A 16,970-nucleotide genomic window follows, 5' to 3' on the forward strand; every position below is an offset into this window, starting at 1 on the left:
TTGAATAATGTGGTTTTTTTTGTCTTTTTTTGTTTTTTTTTGTTTTTTATCATGGGCCAAAGAGGAAAAATTAAGCCCCTGTTATAGTGGACCTGAGGTTTGTTTGAATCTTGGTTCTACCACTTAATTATGTTACCATGGGAAGCATTAACCTGTCTGTCACTTTTCTCAGCTATAAAATGGGGCCATGTTTTTTCCTTTGGGTAGAGATTGATATGAAGACTGGCACATAATAAATGTTCATTAAGTACATTTCACTTTTCAAGTTGCCCTGTGAATATTAAGTAAGTACATGAGGATTAAGAGCTTTATCCATTTTGTTTACTGCTATATCATCACTATCCAGAATGTTACACGGTGCATATTGGATGCCCATAAATAACTTAGTGAATGAATAAGTGGATTTTTTTGTCAGCTCTTCCTTCAAAACATCTCAGATCCAGCTGTAGTGAGACCTTATTGGAACTCAAATTTGAATAAAGCACAATTGGCAATTGGTCCTTATCATCTGCCTGACATCTTTTTCTCAAAGAAGAGTCAACTGTAGTGCTTATTTTCAAAGAGAGGAATCCATGAAAGGAAGGGCAGATTTGGCAGGGATTCTGGACTTATTAGCCCAGTGTCCCTGGATCAATCCAATAAATCATTTGCCATCTTACAAGGAGATTTCAGAATTTTCTGCTGCCAGGAAATGGATTTGGATTGCCCAGATGGTCATCGGGATTGCTAGTTGTAGAGGTTCACCTTGTCCATTTCATTAATAGCTATTTACCCTACCCCTAGCTAAACCCCACATTTTACACAGTCGAATTTCTCAGACTCCAATAATAGCCTCATGGCCTTGCTTCTCACCGTTTCTGTCACCACTACTCTAGTTCAGGCCACTTGGATTACTGCAGAAACTCCCCAATGATCTTCCTCTCTTGTTGTCTTGTGTTTGTTTGATCTAATAACTACAAACAAAATGATCTCTCTAAAAACTAAATCACATCATGTCATTCCCCTATTTAAAATTCCTCAATAGCTTCCCACCTGGGAGACTGATATATTCAAAATCTTTCCTAAACACATTATACAGTATAATGTCTTTTTACTGTGATGAAAGCTGCACCATTATTTTATATACCACTAAGAAAGAAAACATGCTGCCAATTTACTGTCACACCACGGAGGTTGAGACATATCTTGCTTTCAGAAATTCTAAGATTTAAAAAGAAAAGTAAAAATTGGAATCCATGAAATGCATTTTCTTCTTGTCATATAGTAATGGTTAGGACTTATTCACTAATACAGTGGCAAATATAATAGAAGTGGCTTATTTCTGTCTTTAAGGAGAATTCTTAAGTTTCACCATTAGATATGATATTTGCTTTGGGGTTTTAGTTAAAGGTAAAAGATGTTCCCTTCTATGCCTAGTTAAGTTGTTTGTTTCTAAATCAATAATAATGCTTTTTCTGCATCTTCTGGGATGATCATATGGTTATTTCCTTTAATCCATTAATGTGGTAAATTACATTTATATGGTTTTCTTTTGTTTTTAATGTTGAACCCTCCTTGCAGTGGAACCAACACACTGTCATGATTTTTTTTTTTCATTCACTAGTAGATTCCCCTTGCTAATACTTTGTTTTGTCTATTTTCACAAATAAGTTTGGTCAGTAATCTTCTGTTCGTATATTACCTTTATCCTGTTTTGTTATCATGATTTTATTAGCCTCAGAAGACGCTTTTAGTCTCTGGAATAGTTTGTATAATATAGGAATTATTTGTTCCTTGAAAGTTAGTAAAAGTCAGCCAGGGGTGGCAGCTCATGCCTGTAATCCCAGCACTTTGGGAGGCTGAGGTGGGAGGATTGCTTGGGAGGATTGCTTGAGCCCAGAAGTTCAAGACCAGCCTGGACAACATGGTGAAATGCCATCTCTACAAAAAAAATGCAAAAATTCGCCAGGTATGGTGATGCATGCCTGTGGTCTCAGCTACTCAGGAGGCTGAAGTTGGAGGATCGTTGATCCCAGGAGGCTGAAGTGGTGAGCCAAGATTGCACCACTGCACTCCAGCCTGGGTGACAGAGTGAGACCCTGTCTCAAAAAAAAAAAGTTAGTAAAAGTCCATCTGTAAAGCTCTTATTCTGGTGCACTGAACTGAGGTTGGATGAATTTTTTTTTTTTTTTTTTTTTTTTGAGACAGAGTCTCGCTCTGTCACCCAGGCTGGAGTGCAGTAGCGCGATCTCCGCTCACTGCAAGCTCTGCTTCCTGGGTTCATACCATTCTCCTACCTCAGCCTCCCGAGTAGCTGGGACTACAGGTGCCTGCTACCACGCCCGGCTAATTTTTCTTTCTTTTTTTTTTTTGTATTTTTAGTAGATAGGTGGTTTCACCATGTTAGCAAGGATGGTCTCGATCTCCTGACCTCCTGATCCACCCAGCTTGGCTTCCCAAAGTGCTGGGATTACAGGCATGAGCCACCATGCTCGGCCGGTTGGATGATTTTTGACTATCATTTCAATTTCTTTAGTAATTGTTATGCCATTTAGATGTTCTATAGAACACTGGATTAAGTGAACATTTTAAAATAAAGTACAAATTACCACAACTGGCCCTAGAAAAGGTCAATAAATAGATCAATAACTATGGAAGAAAGAGATTTGTCACAGGACTACCTCTAAGAAATGTACAAAATGCAGATAGTTTCACTGTTGCTTCAAACCCTCAAACAATCCTACATTATATAAATTGTTCTAGAGTTGTGTAAAAGAAAGAACATTTCCTTAATAACTTTATAGGAAGAAAGCATAACACTGACCTAGAACCTGATAAAGATAATGCCTACAACCCTAAACCATTATCACCTGTAAATACTTAAGCATATGTCTTAAAATATTAGCAAATAAGATACGGGTGAACTTAAGGTCTAAGTCAGTGAAGTGCATTTTAAGAATGTGCGGATAATTCCATATTTGGAAACCTCTTAACAAAATTCATCTTATTAATAGTGCAGAGTGGATAACCCTATGATTATCTTAGTAGTCATAAATATAACACAAAATTCAATATCTGGTGAAACTTAGTGTTCATTTCTGGTTGAAATTCTTAATAAAATAAGAAAAGGAAACTTCCAAGCATCAAAAGTATATATCCTCTGTTTCATCTTATATCCCAAATCAGCAGCTTTTATATACTTCCAATATTCTAGCATCACTGTTATTTAACAGTGTTCTGAAACAGCACTGGCTCAGAAATAAACAGTCACGATACAGGATTGATTAAAACAGGACAAATGCAGTAGTGCTATCCAACTGCTAAACCAGTTTCTATATGTATACAGAGAGAGAGGCCAAGAGATTTATTCACTGTTGAGTAACCAAAAACGGAAATCAAAAGAGCCTTGATAAGATATTTATATTACATGTAAAAAATACAGATTTAGAGAAATCTGGAACTGTGTCCAACAAAGTGTTTATAATGATCTAACTTTTTGAGGTAGGATTTCAGGTAAATTTCACTTTCTGTATGCTTTTCTGTGTTTTGATTTTCTATAAGAAATGTTTATTTTTGTTTAAATTTTTTTTTAAATGTTGCTGATAGTTTTTTAGGCATAGACTAGAAGCTAGAAAGTGATCATAGGCAATTAGGGGCATCTCATGGGTGGTATCGAAAGTTCTGCAAGATGAACTTCTTGCGGGCCTTATCCAATCATGCATGAGTCCCATCCCCTGAACTCCCAGCCCCAGAAGTTTTTACTTAAGAGTCACTGTGGTAGTGAATCATTGTTAACAGATTATAATGTGAGCTTCCATCTTAATTATCATTATAATGTATTTAGGACTTTCATATATCAAGGATCTTGCTAAAGCCTTTCATATAAGTCACATTTAGTCTGTCTGACAACATTTTATAGATGAAGAAATGGAGGCTAAGATTACATAACTAATAGCTAATGGCATTCCTGATTTTTTCAGCTTTATTCTTAATCACCTAACTGTATTTCCTCATATTCTGAAGAAGTCCATCATATTCCTCAATATTTAGGGGGAGAAGAAGGTTGGAGAACTACCGTCTGAAGTCTCCTGTGTCTCTTGGAATATAGAAGTTATCGTCATAGTATCAGATATAGTTTATTTCAAAAAACTGAAACATAGCAGAAGGATTAAAGTAGTGAAAATACAGCAGAGAACTAATGGTCTATTCAGTTTGCCAATTGTACAAAAGGAAATAGAAATACGTGTACCTTGACTTTTTTTTTTTTTTTTTGGAGACGGAGTCTCCCCCTGTCACCCATGCTGGAGTGCAATGGCGCGATCTTGGCTCACCGCAACCTCCGCCTCCCGGGTTCAAGTGATTCTCCTGCCTCAGCCTCTTGAGCAGCTGGGATTACAGGCATGCACCACCATGCCCAGCTAATTTTTTTGTATTTTTAGTAGAGATGGGGTTTCACCATGTTGGTCAGGCTGGTCTTGAAATCCTGACCTCAAGTGATCCGCCCGCCTCAGCCTCCCAAAGTGCTGAGATTACAAGCATGAGCTACCGTGCCTGGCCATACCTTGACATTTTCTATCAGATTATGACAAAATTTTAAAAATAAAGAATGAGCAAAAATTATAGATTACAGCAATGTAATTTAATAGGTTACGTGGCATTTAGGGATATGTAAGAGAGTATATTTTTCAAATAAATAACCGCTCAAAAATGTGTGTGTCTAGGAAAGTTCAGTGTGTACTAGAAATAAAGATATGCATGGTAAGTATTGACAAAGACACAAGTCTGCATTAATCTCTCAGAACACAATAATAGAAAACTAAAAATAAAATTTTATTTTCTAGTTAGCATAAGTTGAAAACTGTGCTATTTAATACAGAGTTTGAAAGTAGAGACTCTTGAGTGAAATGTATACATTCATTGCAAATTGAAACACCCCAATATTAAAATAACGGGGAATTGTACAAATAGGCAGAAACATATTGCTTTAAACCAGTTGTTTGAAAGGTACATTAAAACAGAAAAACTTTTTGAATGTATTAGAAAAAGAAATAATAATAGATCATAAAAGCCATTTAGAAAAACACCAAGACTAACCAAAAGTCAGACCACAAATGATGTAGATAGTTAATTTAATGTACATGTACATAGTTTGTGTGTATAAACATGTATTTTTTAAAAGTTCAATTTTATTAGTAAAGTTATACATTGAAATTTAGGAGATGCCATTTCTCCTATTAAATGGTAGTGCTCAGTTGTTGACAGTGCACTGACAGTATAATGCAGTAGTTAAGAGGGCGGATTCTGGACCCACACTCCCTGTATTTGAACCCCAGCTCTGCTACTGATGAGCCAGTATGAACTGCTAATGTAAGGTCTCAGTTCAGCTGAGGCCTTTCGGGCCTTAGTCATCTCATCTGTAAAATTAACCTGTGTAGAGGACTTGGCACATAACTAACATTCATGTTGCTGTTGTCAAACCATCACTCCCTCCTTCAAAACTCTTCAGTGAAATTTCCTTTTAAAGATAAAAGGAGCATTTTTTTCTGCAACAGACCCTGCACTGCCTGGCCCCCACCTATCTTTGCAACCACATTTCCTGCCAGTGTACCCCTGTGAATTATGCCATACCCACAAATGCCTTCTTGAATAAACCCAGGTATTTACCACTTCAGAGCCTTCTTGTTTTAACTTCTGTTTGAAAAGTTCTTCTGTCCACACCTGCTTAGGTACCACACATGTAAGTAACCCTTTCCTCTGGCTAGTTCCTTCTCATCCTTCAATCCTTAAACGTCACCTCAGGGAGACCTTCCCTCACCATCCTGTACACACTAGTGCCCCCATTATTCTAATTCTCTTTTTCTTTCATTGTACTAATCATAATTGGTAGTTTTTTTTACATATATTTGTTTGCATTTTCTAATGTCCGTCTTCCTTATGTGATAGATACAGTGTCTGTTTTGTTACCCTCTATGACATGCCAAGAATGGTACCTAATGGATAATTGGCCTTTGCTGTGTTGTATGAATGAAGGAACACTAACTGCTGGACATAATTACAGCCTTTCTAGAAAGCAAGAATTATCAAGAATAAAAAAAAACTCATTCCTTTTGATATAACAATCTTTTAACAAACCTTCTTAAAGATATTATAAAGAATGGTGCAAGGGCCATCACAGAATTAATGGTACTAATTACAAATTATAAAATATTTACATGTCTAACAACTAGAGAATAGTTTCATTGAATTATGACACATAGTAAAGGTGAACTGTTATGTAGTCATTAAAAAATTTTTTTTGGTAAGTTTAAATAATGTTTCAGTGTTACAGACAAAAGCAGACTATAAAATAGTGGAAATAAAATACAGTGTAAATATATCAACAAAAATATTTATCCAAAAAAGTAGTTAAATTTGAGTAGCTAATTGTATTTTCTTAATTGTATTTGAAAATTAACTTTCCTACAAAAGCATGTGTTATGTTCTAGAGGGGAAAAGAGATAGTGTGTGTTTCATTAAGTATCAGAAGTGTTAAAAAATTTTATGAATAGAACAGGCACGGTGGCTCACGCCTGTAATCCCAGCACTTTGGGAGGCTGAGGCGAGCGGATCACGAGGTCAGGAGATCGAGACCATCCTGGCTAACACGGTGAAACAACCCCTTCTCTACTAAAAAAAAAAAAAAAAAAAAATACAAAAAATTAGCTGGGCGTGGTGGTGGGCACCTGTAGTCCCAGATGCTCGAGAGGCTGAGGCAGGAGAATGGTGTGAACCCAGGAGGCGGAGCTTGCAGTGATTGGAGATCACGCCACTGCACTCCAGCCTGGACAACAGAGCGAGACTCCGTCTCAAAAAAAAAATTCATGAATAGATTCATGCTGTTATGAGAACTTATAAGAATCCAGAAGCTATTTCACAATAAAGAAAGGGCCTTGCTCATTATCGTCATTAAGTAGAGAGAAGAATTTTCTTGCTTTAATTAAATTTTTGTTATTATTACTTGTATATTAAACTACTGTCTAGCCCATGTGGATCATAGTATATTAAATGTATATAAGAAAATTAGCATATTTAGTCCAGCTACAGCAGGTGGTAAATTCCTATTTAAGAACTGACAAATATCACTAAAGATATGATAAATAGGCTGAATATAAAAGCTCTAGTAGAAACACTCTTATAGTATATGAAATGTAATTATAAGATTTAATAGCAAGAGAAAAGCAATATATTAGGAAAATGGCAAAAATAATTTAATATACCTTTACTATCTAGAATATAGAGAATCAGCATGAATATGTTAGCTTAATAAAAGTCTTGTCAATAAAACAAAACTACAGAGTAAGTCATAACATATGATTACCAATGAAAGGTGTGCAAATTAAAATATGTTACATTATATATCAAGCTAATAAAATTATATGATGTAGATATGAGATATACATTGCTTTTGGTTTTACAGATTGATTTTATTATACTTGGTGTTATTTCTATAAATGATAATGTTGAATTCACAAAATCTGTTAATACGTATAAAAAAACCTTAAAAATGTTTATATTCTTTACCCAGCAATTTTAGGAATTTTTGATAGGTGCATGCAGAAATCTTTTCAAGGCATTTTTTTTAATTTAAGGACCTAAGAACAACCTTAATGTTTAATAGGAAAGGAGCTATATAAATTATGGTAAATCCATATCAGAAAAGTAATTTTGTAAAGATTCTATTAGAAGAGTAATTTCCACATTAAAAATTTTAATGATATAATACTAAATGGGAAGGATGCAAACAATATATTTAGTTTGATGCCTTTTAAATTTTATAAGGAGAAAAAAAAACAAAAAGATTACTCCAGAATATTTAAAGTGATTATTGTTAGTTCAGAGATCATAGATGATTTTGTTTTCATTGTGCTTTTCTTCATTTTATGAATTTTATCCATTGAGCATGTATTACCTTTGAAGCTTAGAAAACAAAACACGAAAATCTCTTGAAAACCCAAGGTGTACTGTGTTTTGGAGTTGATGAAGAGGAGGATGTTGCCCAGCTTCACTGCCTGCTCACTGTCCAGGCTCACCAAAAGATAGGCCTATCACTCTTAAGATACAGACACCCTTTTATATTGCAAATGGAAATGCAAAATGATTCAACACCTGGAGAAGTAAATTTGATGATACGTAACAAATCTACCTATGCATATATCTTTCCACACAGTAAATTCTGCTTTTAGGAATTTGTCCTAAAAATATACCATGACAGTGTAAACATATATGCACAAAGTTAGTTCATTGCAGCATTGTTTCTTAATTACAAGATACTGGAAACCACTTAAGCATGCAAGCATATGACACTGAGTAAACTATGGCATAAAATATGCACACAATGGAGCATTTATGGCTGTAGAACAGAATGAAGATGTCTGTAACTGATAAAATATGATTTATAGGAGATATTATTACATTTTAAAAGTTTTTTAAAGTCCAGTTTTCGAACAATAAATCTGTTAGCATGATTTGATCTGATCATTCTACTTTTGAGATTTTATCCCAAGGAAATTATATGGTGCATGTATCAGGGCTTTGGGGGATGGGTGAGAAGCATAATTTTACACTGGCAATGGGAACATCGTTAGGGTTACTGCCAAAAGTAGGGGGTGGGAGTGGCATAACCAAGTGTCTATTAATAGAAGAATACAGTATAGTTAGTAAAAGTAATACACAAACATCTAGATTTGTCAAGGAAGTAATACTTGGGAAGATAGTACACAAAGCAAAGTTAGTTTTGTTATACCACCAAATCTATAAATTAACATCGTTTAGAATAATAATTGGAATTAGGGTGATTTTCAGATTTGAATATAAGCTAGGTTCACTTTTTAATAAATCGAGTTAAATTAATAATAATGAAAGAAAGGAACTATTTTGAAAGCTAAAAGGTTTCGATACTGTCTCTGTGCCTTGATACTTCTCCTTTAAGATGCATTTGGTCTCCTTGATGTTATTCAGCCTTCTAGTGTTCAGCTTAGTTATCTCTTCTTTCTTACTTGACTCATTAGAATTTGTTTAAACTGTTATAAAATTTTACAGCTTTGCAAAAATGCAATTAATCAGATTTGAAAAAATCCATTTCCATCTATTAAAAGATATATACACATATATTAATATGTGTACACATTCTTTATTAGAAGTAAGTTGTATCTGTGCCCAGCAATTGAAAAGTGTTTTCTCTTGCCATGCAGTTTTTGTACTGTACATCCATGTTGCATTTTTAAGGAAGTAATATTGCCTGTGCTAGGCTCTGCTACAGGAAGTAAATGATCTTTGTGTCAGTGAAAATAGAAGGTTCTATCCCATATTGATCTCTTAGCACTTAAACTAGTGTGCTATGCCTCAGTTGCCTAAAATAGGCAGCTTAAGAATTTTGTAATTTAAAAGCTGAAAACCCCATAGTATCTGCAGAAAAAAAAGAAAAAACCCTCGGGTTTTAAGGATACTAATTTAAAGCTAATCTGAACAATGTTTATTATTTTAAATATGTTTGATGATAGACCATTGATGAAAGACCATTTTAGTTTAACTTGGTATTAATAGGAATAGACGAAAGCAAAAGGTAGGGTTAGTAGAATGGATTGGAGAAAAATAAGAGGGAATTATAAAAAGAAAATGTCATCTTTTATTAGCACTATTACTCTTGTGAAGTTAGTCCTTGTTTTATAAAATACTTTGATTTGCATTGAAGATGACAGTCAAATAACTTTCATTCCCCCTGAAAGGGGACTTCTTAGGTAAGTCAGAAACTAGTTAATATCCCTATGATTTTTGAGTACTGCCAGTGTGTGGCACATTCTGAGTGCTCCCCTTATCCCCCAACAGAGGGTGCAGCCCCAGCTCTGTGGCTTTTGCATGCAGGATCTCAGTGAGTCCTGGAGGCACTCTGTTCCTCAGATGCCAGGCAGCCACATCTGTGAAGCTCTCCCATTCCTGAATTTATCTCATCCATTTAGTCTAGACTATGACCTCTTAGAGGGCAGGAACTATTTGTTTGTGTCTCTGTTGATCCTCAGTGCCTCTTAATTCAGTGAACATAAGAATGAATGTATAGTATTTGAACTGTTTACTGTAGAGAATGAAGTTAGGTGTTTATAAGTAACATACATGTTGTTTTTATCAGGAAACAGAATTGGTTAAGAATTCCATGCTTTTTTTCAAATTTAAACAGAGGAAGGCAAGAAACAACTTTACTAGAAGTGGGTAATTTCTCCTTGAGCTTAAAGGTGTTCAGCAGTACTAGTGGAGTAAACTTTAGTATTAGAGGTAAAAAATTCATACCCCTGAAAAAAAGATGAAAAACTGTATTATAAAGATTTCATCACTGGATTTCCAGATTTATCTCTATCACTTAACTCTTTAGAAGATTTCAGTAAAACAGTTTGTGAAACTTACTGAGTATGTGTCTATTTAAGACTTTGCTGCCTGCTTTTGAATCTCATAGGACTTTTGAAATGTGAGATATGTGTCACTCAGTCCCTTCAGTGTGTATTGTACAAAATAATCATAGAGTAACTAGAAAGTTTACCACCAGGCTGTGTTATTTACACATTTGTGGAAGTTTAATTCTGGACAAATGACAGAGAAAAGCACTGACAATATAGTTTCTTATGGATCATTGTCTTCTTTTAATAGAGAGATCCATCAAGAATCAACTTTTCCTGTTGACTCAAAATCTCCAATTTGCCTTGATACATCAGTAAATATCTGAAGACTTCATTTCACCCCTGGAATAAAGTTATTGCCGTTAACCTGGCAGATGTGACACCATCCTCCACTTCATATGTCAGATAGCTCTGATAAATGCTGCATTTTCTTCATCAACCCAGTTCTTGTCTTTTTCAAGATAGAGCTTTTTGAATTCTTTATTTTTCCATCAGAGTTGGCTCCTAAAACGAAACCAATTTGCTATCCTTGGTGTATGCCAAAATCATTGGTGCACTGTTCTCCAGCATGACAGATGCTGGAGAACAGAAAGCTTCTGCCAGAATGGTTGTCCCTGCAATACAAACATCTGCTTTAGGAAATATCAATGAGTTTTTTGGGAGTGCAGCAGCAAAAAGAAGAAGAAAAGCCTGGGAGAAATAAAACAACAATTAGATAAGGGAACCCATTGCTTCAAACAGTAGTATCTCATTGACTTATATCATTTTTTCAGCTGGCAATCAAGGATGATCTGTCATTTCTGTTTATGGCTTTGCTGTACTTGAAGATGTTGCCATGATATTATAATTTAAATCATGTAGGATTTCTGATCTCCATGGCAACAAATACAGTTTAATGGAGTATATGCCTCATCAGAATGTCACCAGCAAAGTTCTGTATGTTCTTTTAAGGTGATTGTGTTTGATAGCATATAAAAGATCAGAGATTATTTACTAAAGTTACCTCTAATCACTTCATGTAAAGTTTTGGCGCTAGAGCTTCAAAACTGCTACCAAATTCTGCTACTGATAGACGAGGAAGAAAAAGAAAGAAATATATATCAAGAAATTAGTTTTTTGGGCAAGTAGAATATTGTTTCAACATTGCATTACGTACTAAAAGAAAAATTATTCATCAAGTCTTTTGAAGTCTTCCTTAATACTGATTAAACAACAAAACAGAACCTGTGACAAGAGTAGTCATTATTAGGGCCTTTCCTGTGTTTTTCTCTTAAGATTCTCTTAGATTACATTCAGAAAAGAAGAAATGTAGAGTTTGATTTGTCTACTAAATCATACTATCTTTCCCTGGGGCATATGCAGTGTTAATGGAAAGTAACATGAGGAGGGACCTGTCATTTCTAAATAGTGCTATTACAACAGCACTTAAGACCATTTTCTTTTGTTTATGGCTATAGCATGCCCAAACGGAATCTGAATTCACTTAAGAGAGAGTGTTGGGATACAAGTGAGATTCTGGTAAGGTGGAATCTGCTTCAGATGGCGCAGTAGGTAGTGAGTTACCTAGCAAAGTAATTTTTTAATTATTAACTGGAGCTTGGACCCCAAACTCTAATACTAGGTCGGACCTTGACAAAGATACTACTTATCCCCCCACCAGTGGTCAAACTTAGATTTAGAACTTGACCAGTTCAGTAAGTCTAGAATAAAAGAAACCTGAAATGAAAAGCAAGAGAGGGATTTTCCCCTTCATCAAGTGCCAAGCCAATACCATCCATTCCAGGGCTTTTCAGATCTGTGTCCTAGCTGCTGAATGAGTAAGAAAATGTGTTTAAAAAGAGGGAAGGAGAAAAAAAGATGGTGTGAGAGTGAGATCTTTTCCACTCCATCTCTGATAGACAGAGGAGAGACATGTGCATGTATTCATTGTGCTTTTGCCAGATATGGAGAGAATCTTTTAGGATTGAACACTCCGGTGTTAGAAAAATCAGTCACAGCAATCTAACTAATCAACTTGTACGTCTGGAGAAGGTAGTGGGATTTGGGGTAGGGTAAAGGAGGGATGGGTGGTAAAAGGGACTTTTAACTGTGTGCAGCTTTATAGTTCGAATTGTTTAATTGAGAAAATGTTTGTGTATTACTTCTGTCATTAAGGGAGAGGGGGAAAATCCAATTTTAGAGCAGAAGAAAGGTTAGGGACAGAAAATGGCATAGTGATGACATAGTTGTGAAAGGTTGCAGTCTATTCAAAGGATGGCAAAAACATGAAAACATGCATGCAGCAGGAGCAGTGGGAAGCAGGGGAAGACAGGGCTGCAGGTGATGGGAAGCAGCCTGCCAGGTGCTTTGCATTCCATCACAAGGACTGGACCTTATGCAGGAGTGGGGGAGTACCAATCAAAGTTAAAGTAGAAGTAGGTGTTCTTTTTTTTTATAGACTGAGTCTCACTCTGTCACACAGGCTGGAGTGCAATGTCCTGATCTCAGGTCACTGCAATCTCCGCCTCCCAGGTGCAAGTGATTCTCCTGCCTCAGGCTCCCGAGTAGCTGGGATTACAGGCACACACCACCACGCCCAGCTAATTTTTGTATTTTTTAGTAGAGATAGGGTTTCGTCATGTTGTCCAGGCTGGTCTCGAACCCCTGACCTCAGGTGACCCGCCCACCTTGGCTTCTTGAAGTGCTAGGATTACAGGCATGAGCCCCCGTGCCCAGCCTTTTTTTTTGTTTTTGTTTTTTTGAGATAGGGTCTCACTCTGTTGCCCAGGCTGGAGTGCAGTGGCATGATCACGGCTCACTGCAGTCTCTACCTCCCAGGCTCAAGCAATCCTCTCACCTCAGCAGGAACTACAGGCGTGTGTTACCACGCCTGGCTAATTAAAAAAAAAAAATTTTTGTTGAGGTGGGGTCGTACTGTGTTGCCCAGGCTGGCCTTGAGCTCCTGGACTCTGGCAGCCCTGCTGCCTCATCCTCCCAAAGTACTGGCATTACAGGCATGAGCCACTGCACCCAACCAAAATAACATTTTGATAACAGTCATAAAACATAGCGAAAGCAAAGACCCTTTTGAAAAGGTTCATTCATACCTCTATTGCTCTACAGTTTTATTCTTCTAGTCCTTATTCACAGGAACTTTTTTTTTAACCTAGTTCTAATCACAGTCTATATATCATTTTGTGTTCTGCTGTTTTTACCTAGTCTTCTTGTAATAATTTTCCATGTGGAAGGTTCTAATAAGAGAGTAACATAATCAGATTTGTCTTTTATGAAAATGACCCTGGCAGCAGAACTGAAGATGAATTTGATGGGAAGAGATTCAAAATAGGGTTAAAGAATAGGGAGTATATTCAACAGGTGTTTAGGGAGTCCTGCTCTGAAGAACCATGAGAGGAGAGTTCTAGCATAAACATGGAAGTTTCTTCCTGAGCCCACATTGTGAATTGGGAGTAAGCCTTTAGCAAATAGAAATGCTGCCTGATTCCATTTGGAAAGCCTTTCTCTGCCTTCAGCATTTTGCACTATCTCAGAAATCTGGCTTCTCTCTGAAGTAGGCCGGGCCCTAAGAGACCACAGAAACTAACCAGTCTTGATTGATTACCGTGGTGCATGAAAACAATTTTATTTGTCCTGGGTAGCACCTGTGTGTAGCTCCCGGGGAATACTGTTAGTGTTGTGGTTAGAAGTGTGTGGTGTGTGTGTGTGTGTGTGTGTGTGTGTGTGTGTGTGTGTGGTAGTGATAGAGGTTCTGAGGGTTTTTTGTGAATAAAACATCAGTATTATTATTATTACAGCAGTACATATTAATTCCAAAAATTGCTACATAAAATTACTTTCAGGATGATAAATTAGGAAGGGAGCCCCAGACTATTCAAAGACAGGGTAGACTCTGCTGCTACCCAGTCTTGCTGATTATATTTAGGGCAAGTCATTTAACCTCTCTGGTGCCGAGTGGACTCAACTTAAAAAATTGTAGGAGTTTTTAACCTCTGAGATGTCAGTGCTGCCATTTCAGCAATACCTTTTTTTTTGGCTGGGAATAACTATCTTTGGTAGGTGATAGGCTAGTATACTACACATTAAACGTTGGCAGTAATAGCTTAGGGACCATCACTATATAGGGTTAGAAAAGCCTGTGAAATGGTTACCACTATAAACAGACTTCATTATAATCTTTGATTTTAAAGTGATTTATGTCAATACCCGAAGAGGTGTTCAATCTAGTTTCACTTTTATTTAGCAGACCGGTAGAATTCAAGTCAAATCAAGTAGATAGCAGGATAGTAGAGTGAGTAAGGAGTAAACCAATTGCCTTTTTCCCCTCTCTGATTTCTCTCCCCTCATCCCCTCCTTACTCCTTCTGCTCCTCCTTCCCTTTCCTGAAGAAAGGGCAGCCTTTATTCATTAGTGTAGTAGATACCACCATAAAAGACTGTAGATGACAATCAGTATATATTTTAAAGATTTAAAAACTGAAACCTTTGTAAACTCTTACTTTAAATTTTAGCTTACTTTTTCACTTAAAACTGAAAACCTCAAAACTGTTCCTGTCATGAAAAATTCCTATTACTTTACTAACTTGTTTCTAAAGTACTTTATTAAATTTCTCAATAATTCATTTATTTAAATGTAGGTGCATACTTTGTCATTTCCAAAAAAGGATTTCTGGTGATTCCTTGCCTGTAATTAATTTGCTACTTGGTATTAAATCATCTTTCTCAATTCATTTTTCCTTTAAAGTCAGAGCAAGACATTTTATATACTTGAAAGAGTGAGAAGGAACCACAACATGACTTTGTGAGATGCTTGCCAGTAGTGAAAACAGATTGATAAGAGGGCCAAGAAAAGCCTCAGCCTTCTGTGGAGAAAAGCACTGCCATATCTGGGCCTTCATGAAATTTGCATACCGCTTTGCATATATACATGCACAGTTTCTTTGGTGACTTCCTGTATTTGGTTTTAATTTTTGAATAAATGAGATTTTTTAAAAGGTGGATTTGTGTTATATTGGCATATTGTCTATTTAAAAGAAACCACTACTGTCTACTGAAAAAAACACTATTTTGTTTCCACAGAAACCTGCTAATATTTTAGTTATGGGTGAAGGTCCTGAGCGAGGAAGAGTAAAAATTGGTATGTTATATCTTTGCTAAGTCACAGTGTAGCACTCTTTTAAAACTTTTGCAGGCAGCTATATCACTTCTAATTTTTGCTATAATATGCATATATTCATGTAGTTCCATGTGATTGAAGCCATTTCTAAAGAGTATGCATAAAAGTGAAAAATGTTTCACACTCTTGAAAGGTGTCAGACACTCCTAAAGACTGAAGCATTCTAATTATGAAACTGTGCAAGTTTCCCAGAAACCTCTGCTTTCATTAAAAATAGCCTATAGAGGTGAGGGGCTTCTATCTCTGTTAGAGGCCAGCCTCACCTTTAGTCACAAGGGCATACATACAGCATGCTAATAATTCTACTATCAGTCGTGTTCACTTGAGTCAGATTAGATGAGCACATATGCTTCTGTTGACCTCGTCTAGATTAGGAGTTATTAATACAAACTCTAGGGAAAACCATGAGGCTGGATAGGTACAGAACCTTAAGTTCTAACAAGACTGTCTTGTAGTAGGCCTTTGCCTGATGGGAAAAAATAATGGGCATTCTGTACATATTTTCTGATAGCTCTATTTTCTTACATATCAAAGAAAGCAAAATTTTACCCACTTCTGGTCTGATAATCTGTAAGGATAAAACTAAATTTATTTAATCTGATTTTTTTTCATTGTCATTTCCAAGTTGTGTTTGTCACATATATTTAGTTTGTTTTGTGTATTTGTAGAAGAAATGTTTAAATTGTATTAATTTAAAGACATCAGGATTGTAACAAATAGTAACTTCTGATCACAAGATTTAATATAAATTGGAAGTAACAGCTGATTTGTATCACTTCACCAACAAAGAAACACATGTGTGTTCTTAATCCTTCTAATATTCTTCCTTATAAATCCCCCCAGATCTCACTTTCCACTTCTAATTAGACTCTTAAAATACTCTGTTTTTGATAAAACTTTGCAAATGTTTAGTTATGAGAACATTTGATATGCCTTAACGTACTCCAAGTTTGGCTTTTCTTGAGAAGCAGACCCTGTCAGCACTCACCCTAGTGCCCTCCAAAATGCCTGTTCAGTCTTTACATGTGCTTTTAAAGGAATCTCTCCAGTCCATTTTCGCGGCATCAAATTCAAATGTAAGTTCAAAGCATGCAAAATAGAAAAGAGCCAGCTGAACAGTAATTACAAAAGTGTTCTTTACTGTATAATTTAGGGAAAATTTATATAATACACTAAAACAATCTAGTTTGGAATTATACTTCTATGTAATATATGTGATGTCAGGTTTGGGGAACACTACGTCTTAAAGCATTCACATTTAAGAAGAAATACTAGTTCTGTAAATCAGTATTTAGTAATCTTATTCATAGTTTTAATTATTTGCCAACTTTTGGGTTTTTTTTTTTTTTACCTTTGTAATTAAGGTGATTATAGTAAGGCCTACTTCATTAAAAAATG

The 16,970-nt window shown here is 35.9% G+C and overlaps 1 protein-coding gene across 10 annotated transcripts in view; it reads left to right on the forward strand.

Annotated features, from left to right (window-relative positions):
- The window catches only part of CDK8 (cyclin dependent kinase 8), a 166,909-nt gene that overhangs the window by 113,181 nt on the left and 36,758 nt on the right, over positions 1–16,970 (forward strand). For 5 of the 10 annotated variants that reach the window (XM_063650717.1, XM_063650713.1, XM_063650711.1 and 2 more), the window contains 2 exons: positions 15,476–15,533; positions 16,541–16,648. The exons of 1 other annotated variant lie outside the window; for it this stretch is intronic. In XM_063650717.1, the coding sequence (XP_063506787.1) occupies positions 15,476–15,533; positions 16,541–16,648 (166 nt within the window). The remainder of the gene's footprint in view (positions 1–15,475; positions 15,534–16,540; positions 16,649–16,970) is intronic. 4 more of the 10 variants (XM_054446361.2, XM_054446362.2, XM_063650714.1 and 1 more) reach the window with 1 other exon arrangement.

This window comes from Pongo pygmaeus, chromosome 14 (assembly GCF_028885625.2).
Source record: "Pongo pygmaeus isolate AG05252 chromosome 14, NHGRI_mPonPyg2-v2.0_pri, whole genome shotgun sequence".
NCBI classification, from domain to species: Eukaryota; Metazoa; Chordata; class Mammalia; order Primates; family Hominidae; genus Pongo; species Pongo pygmaeus.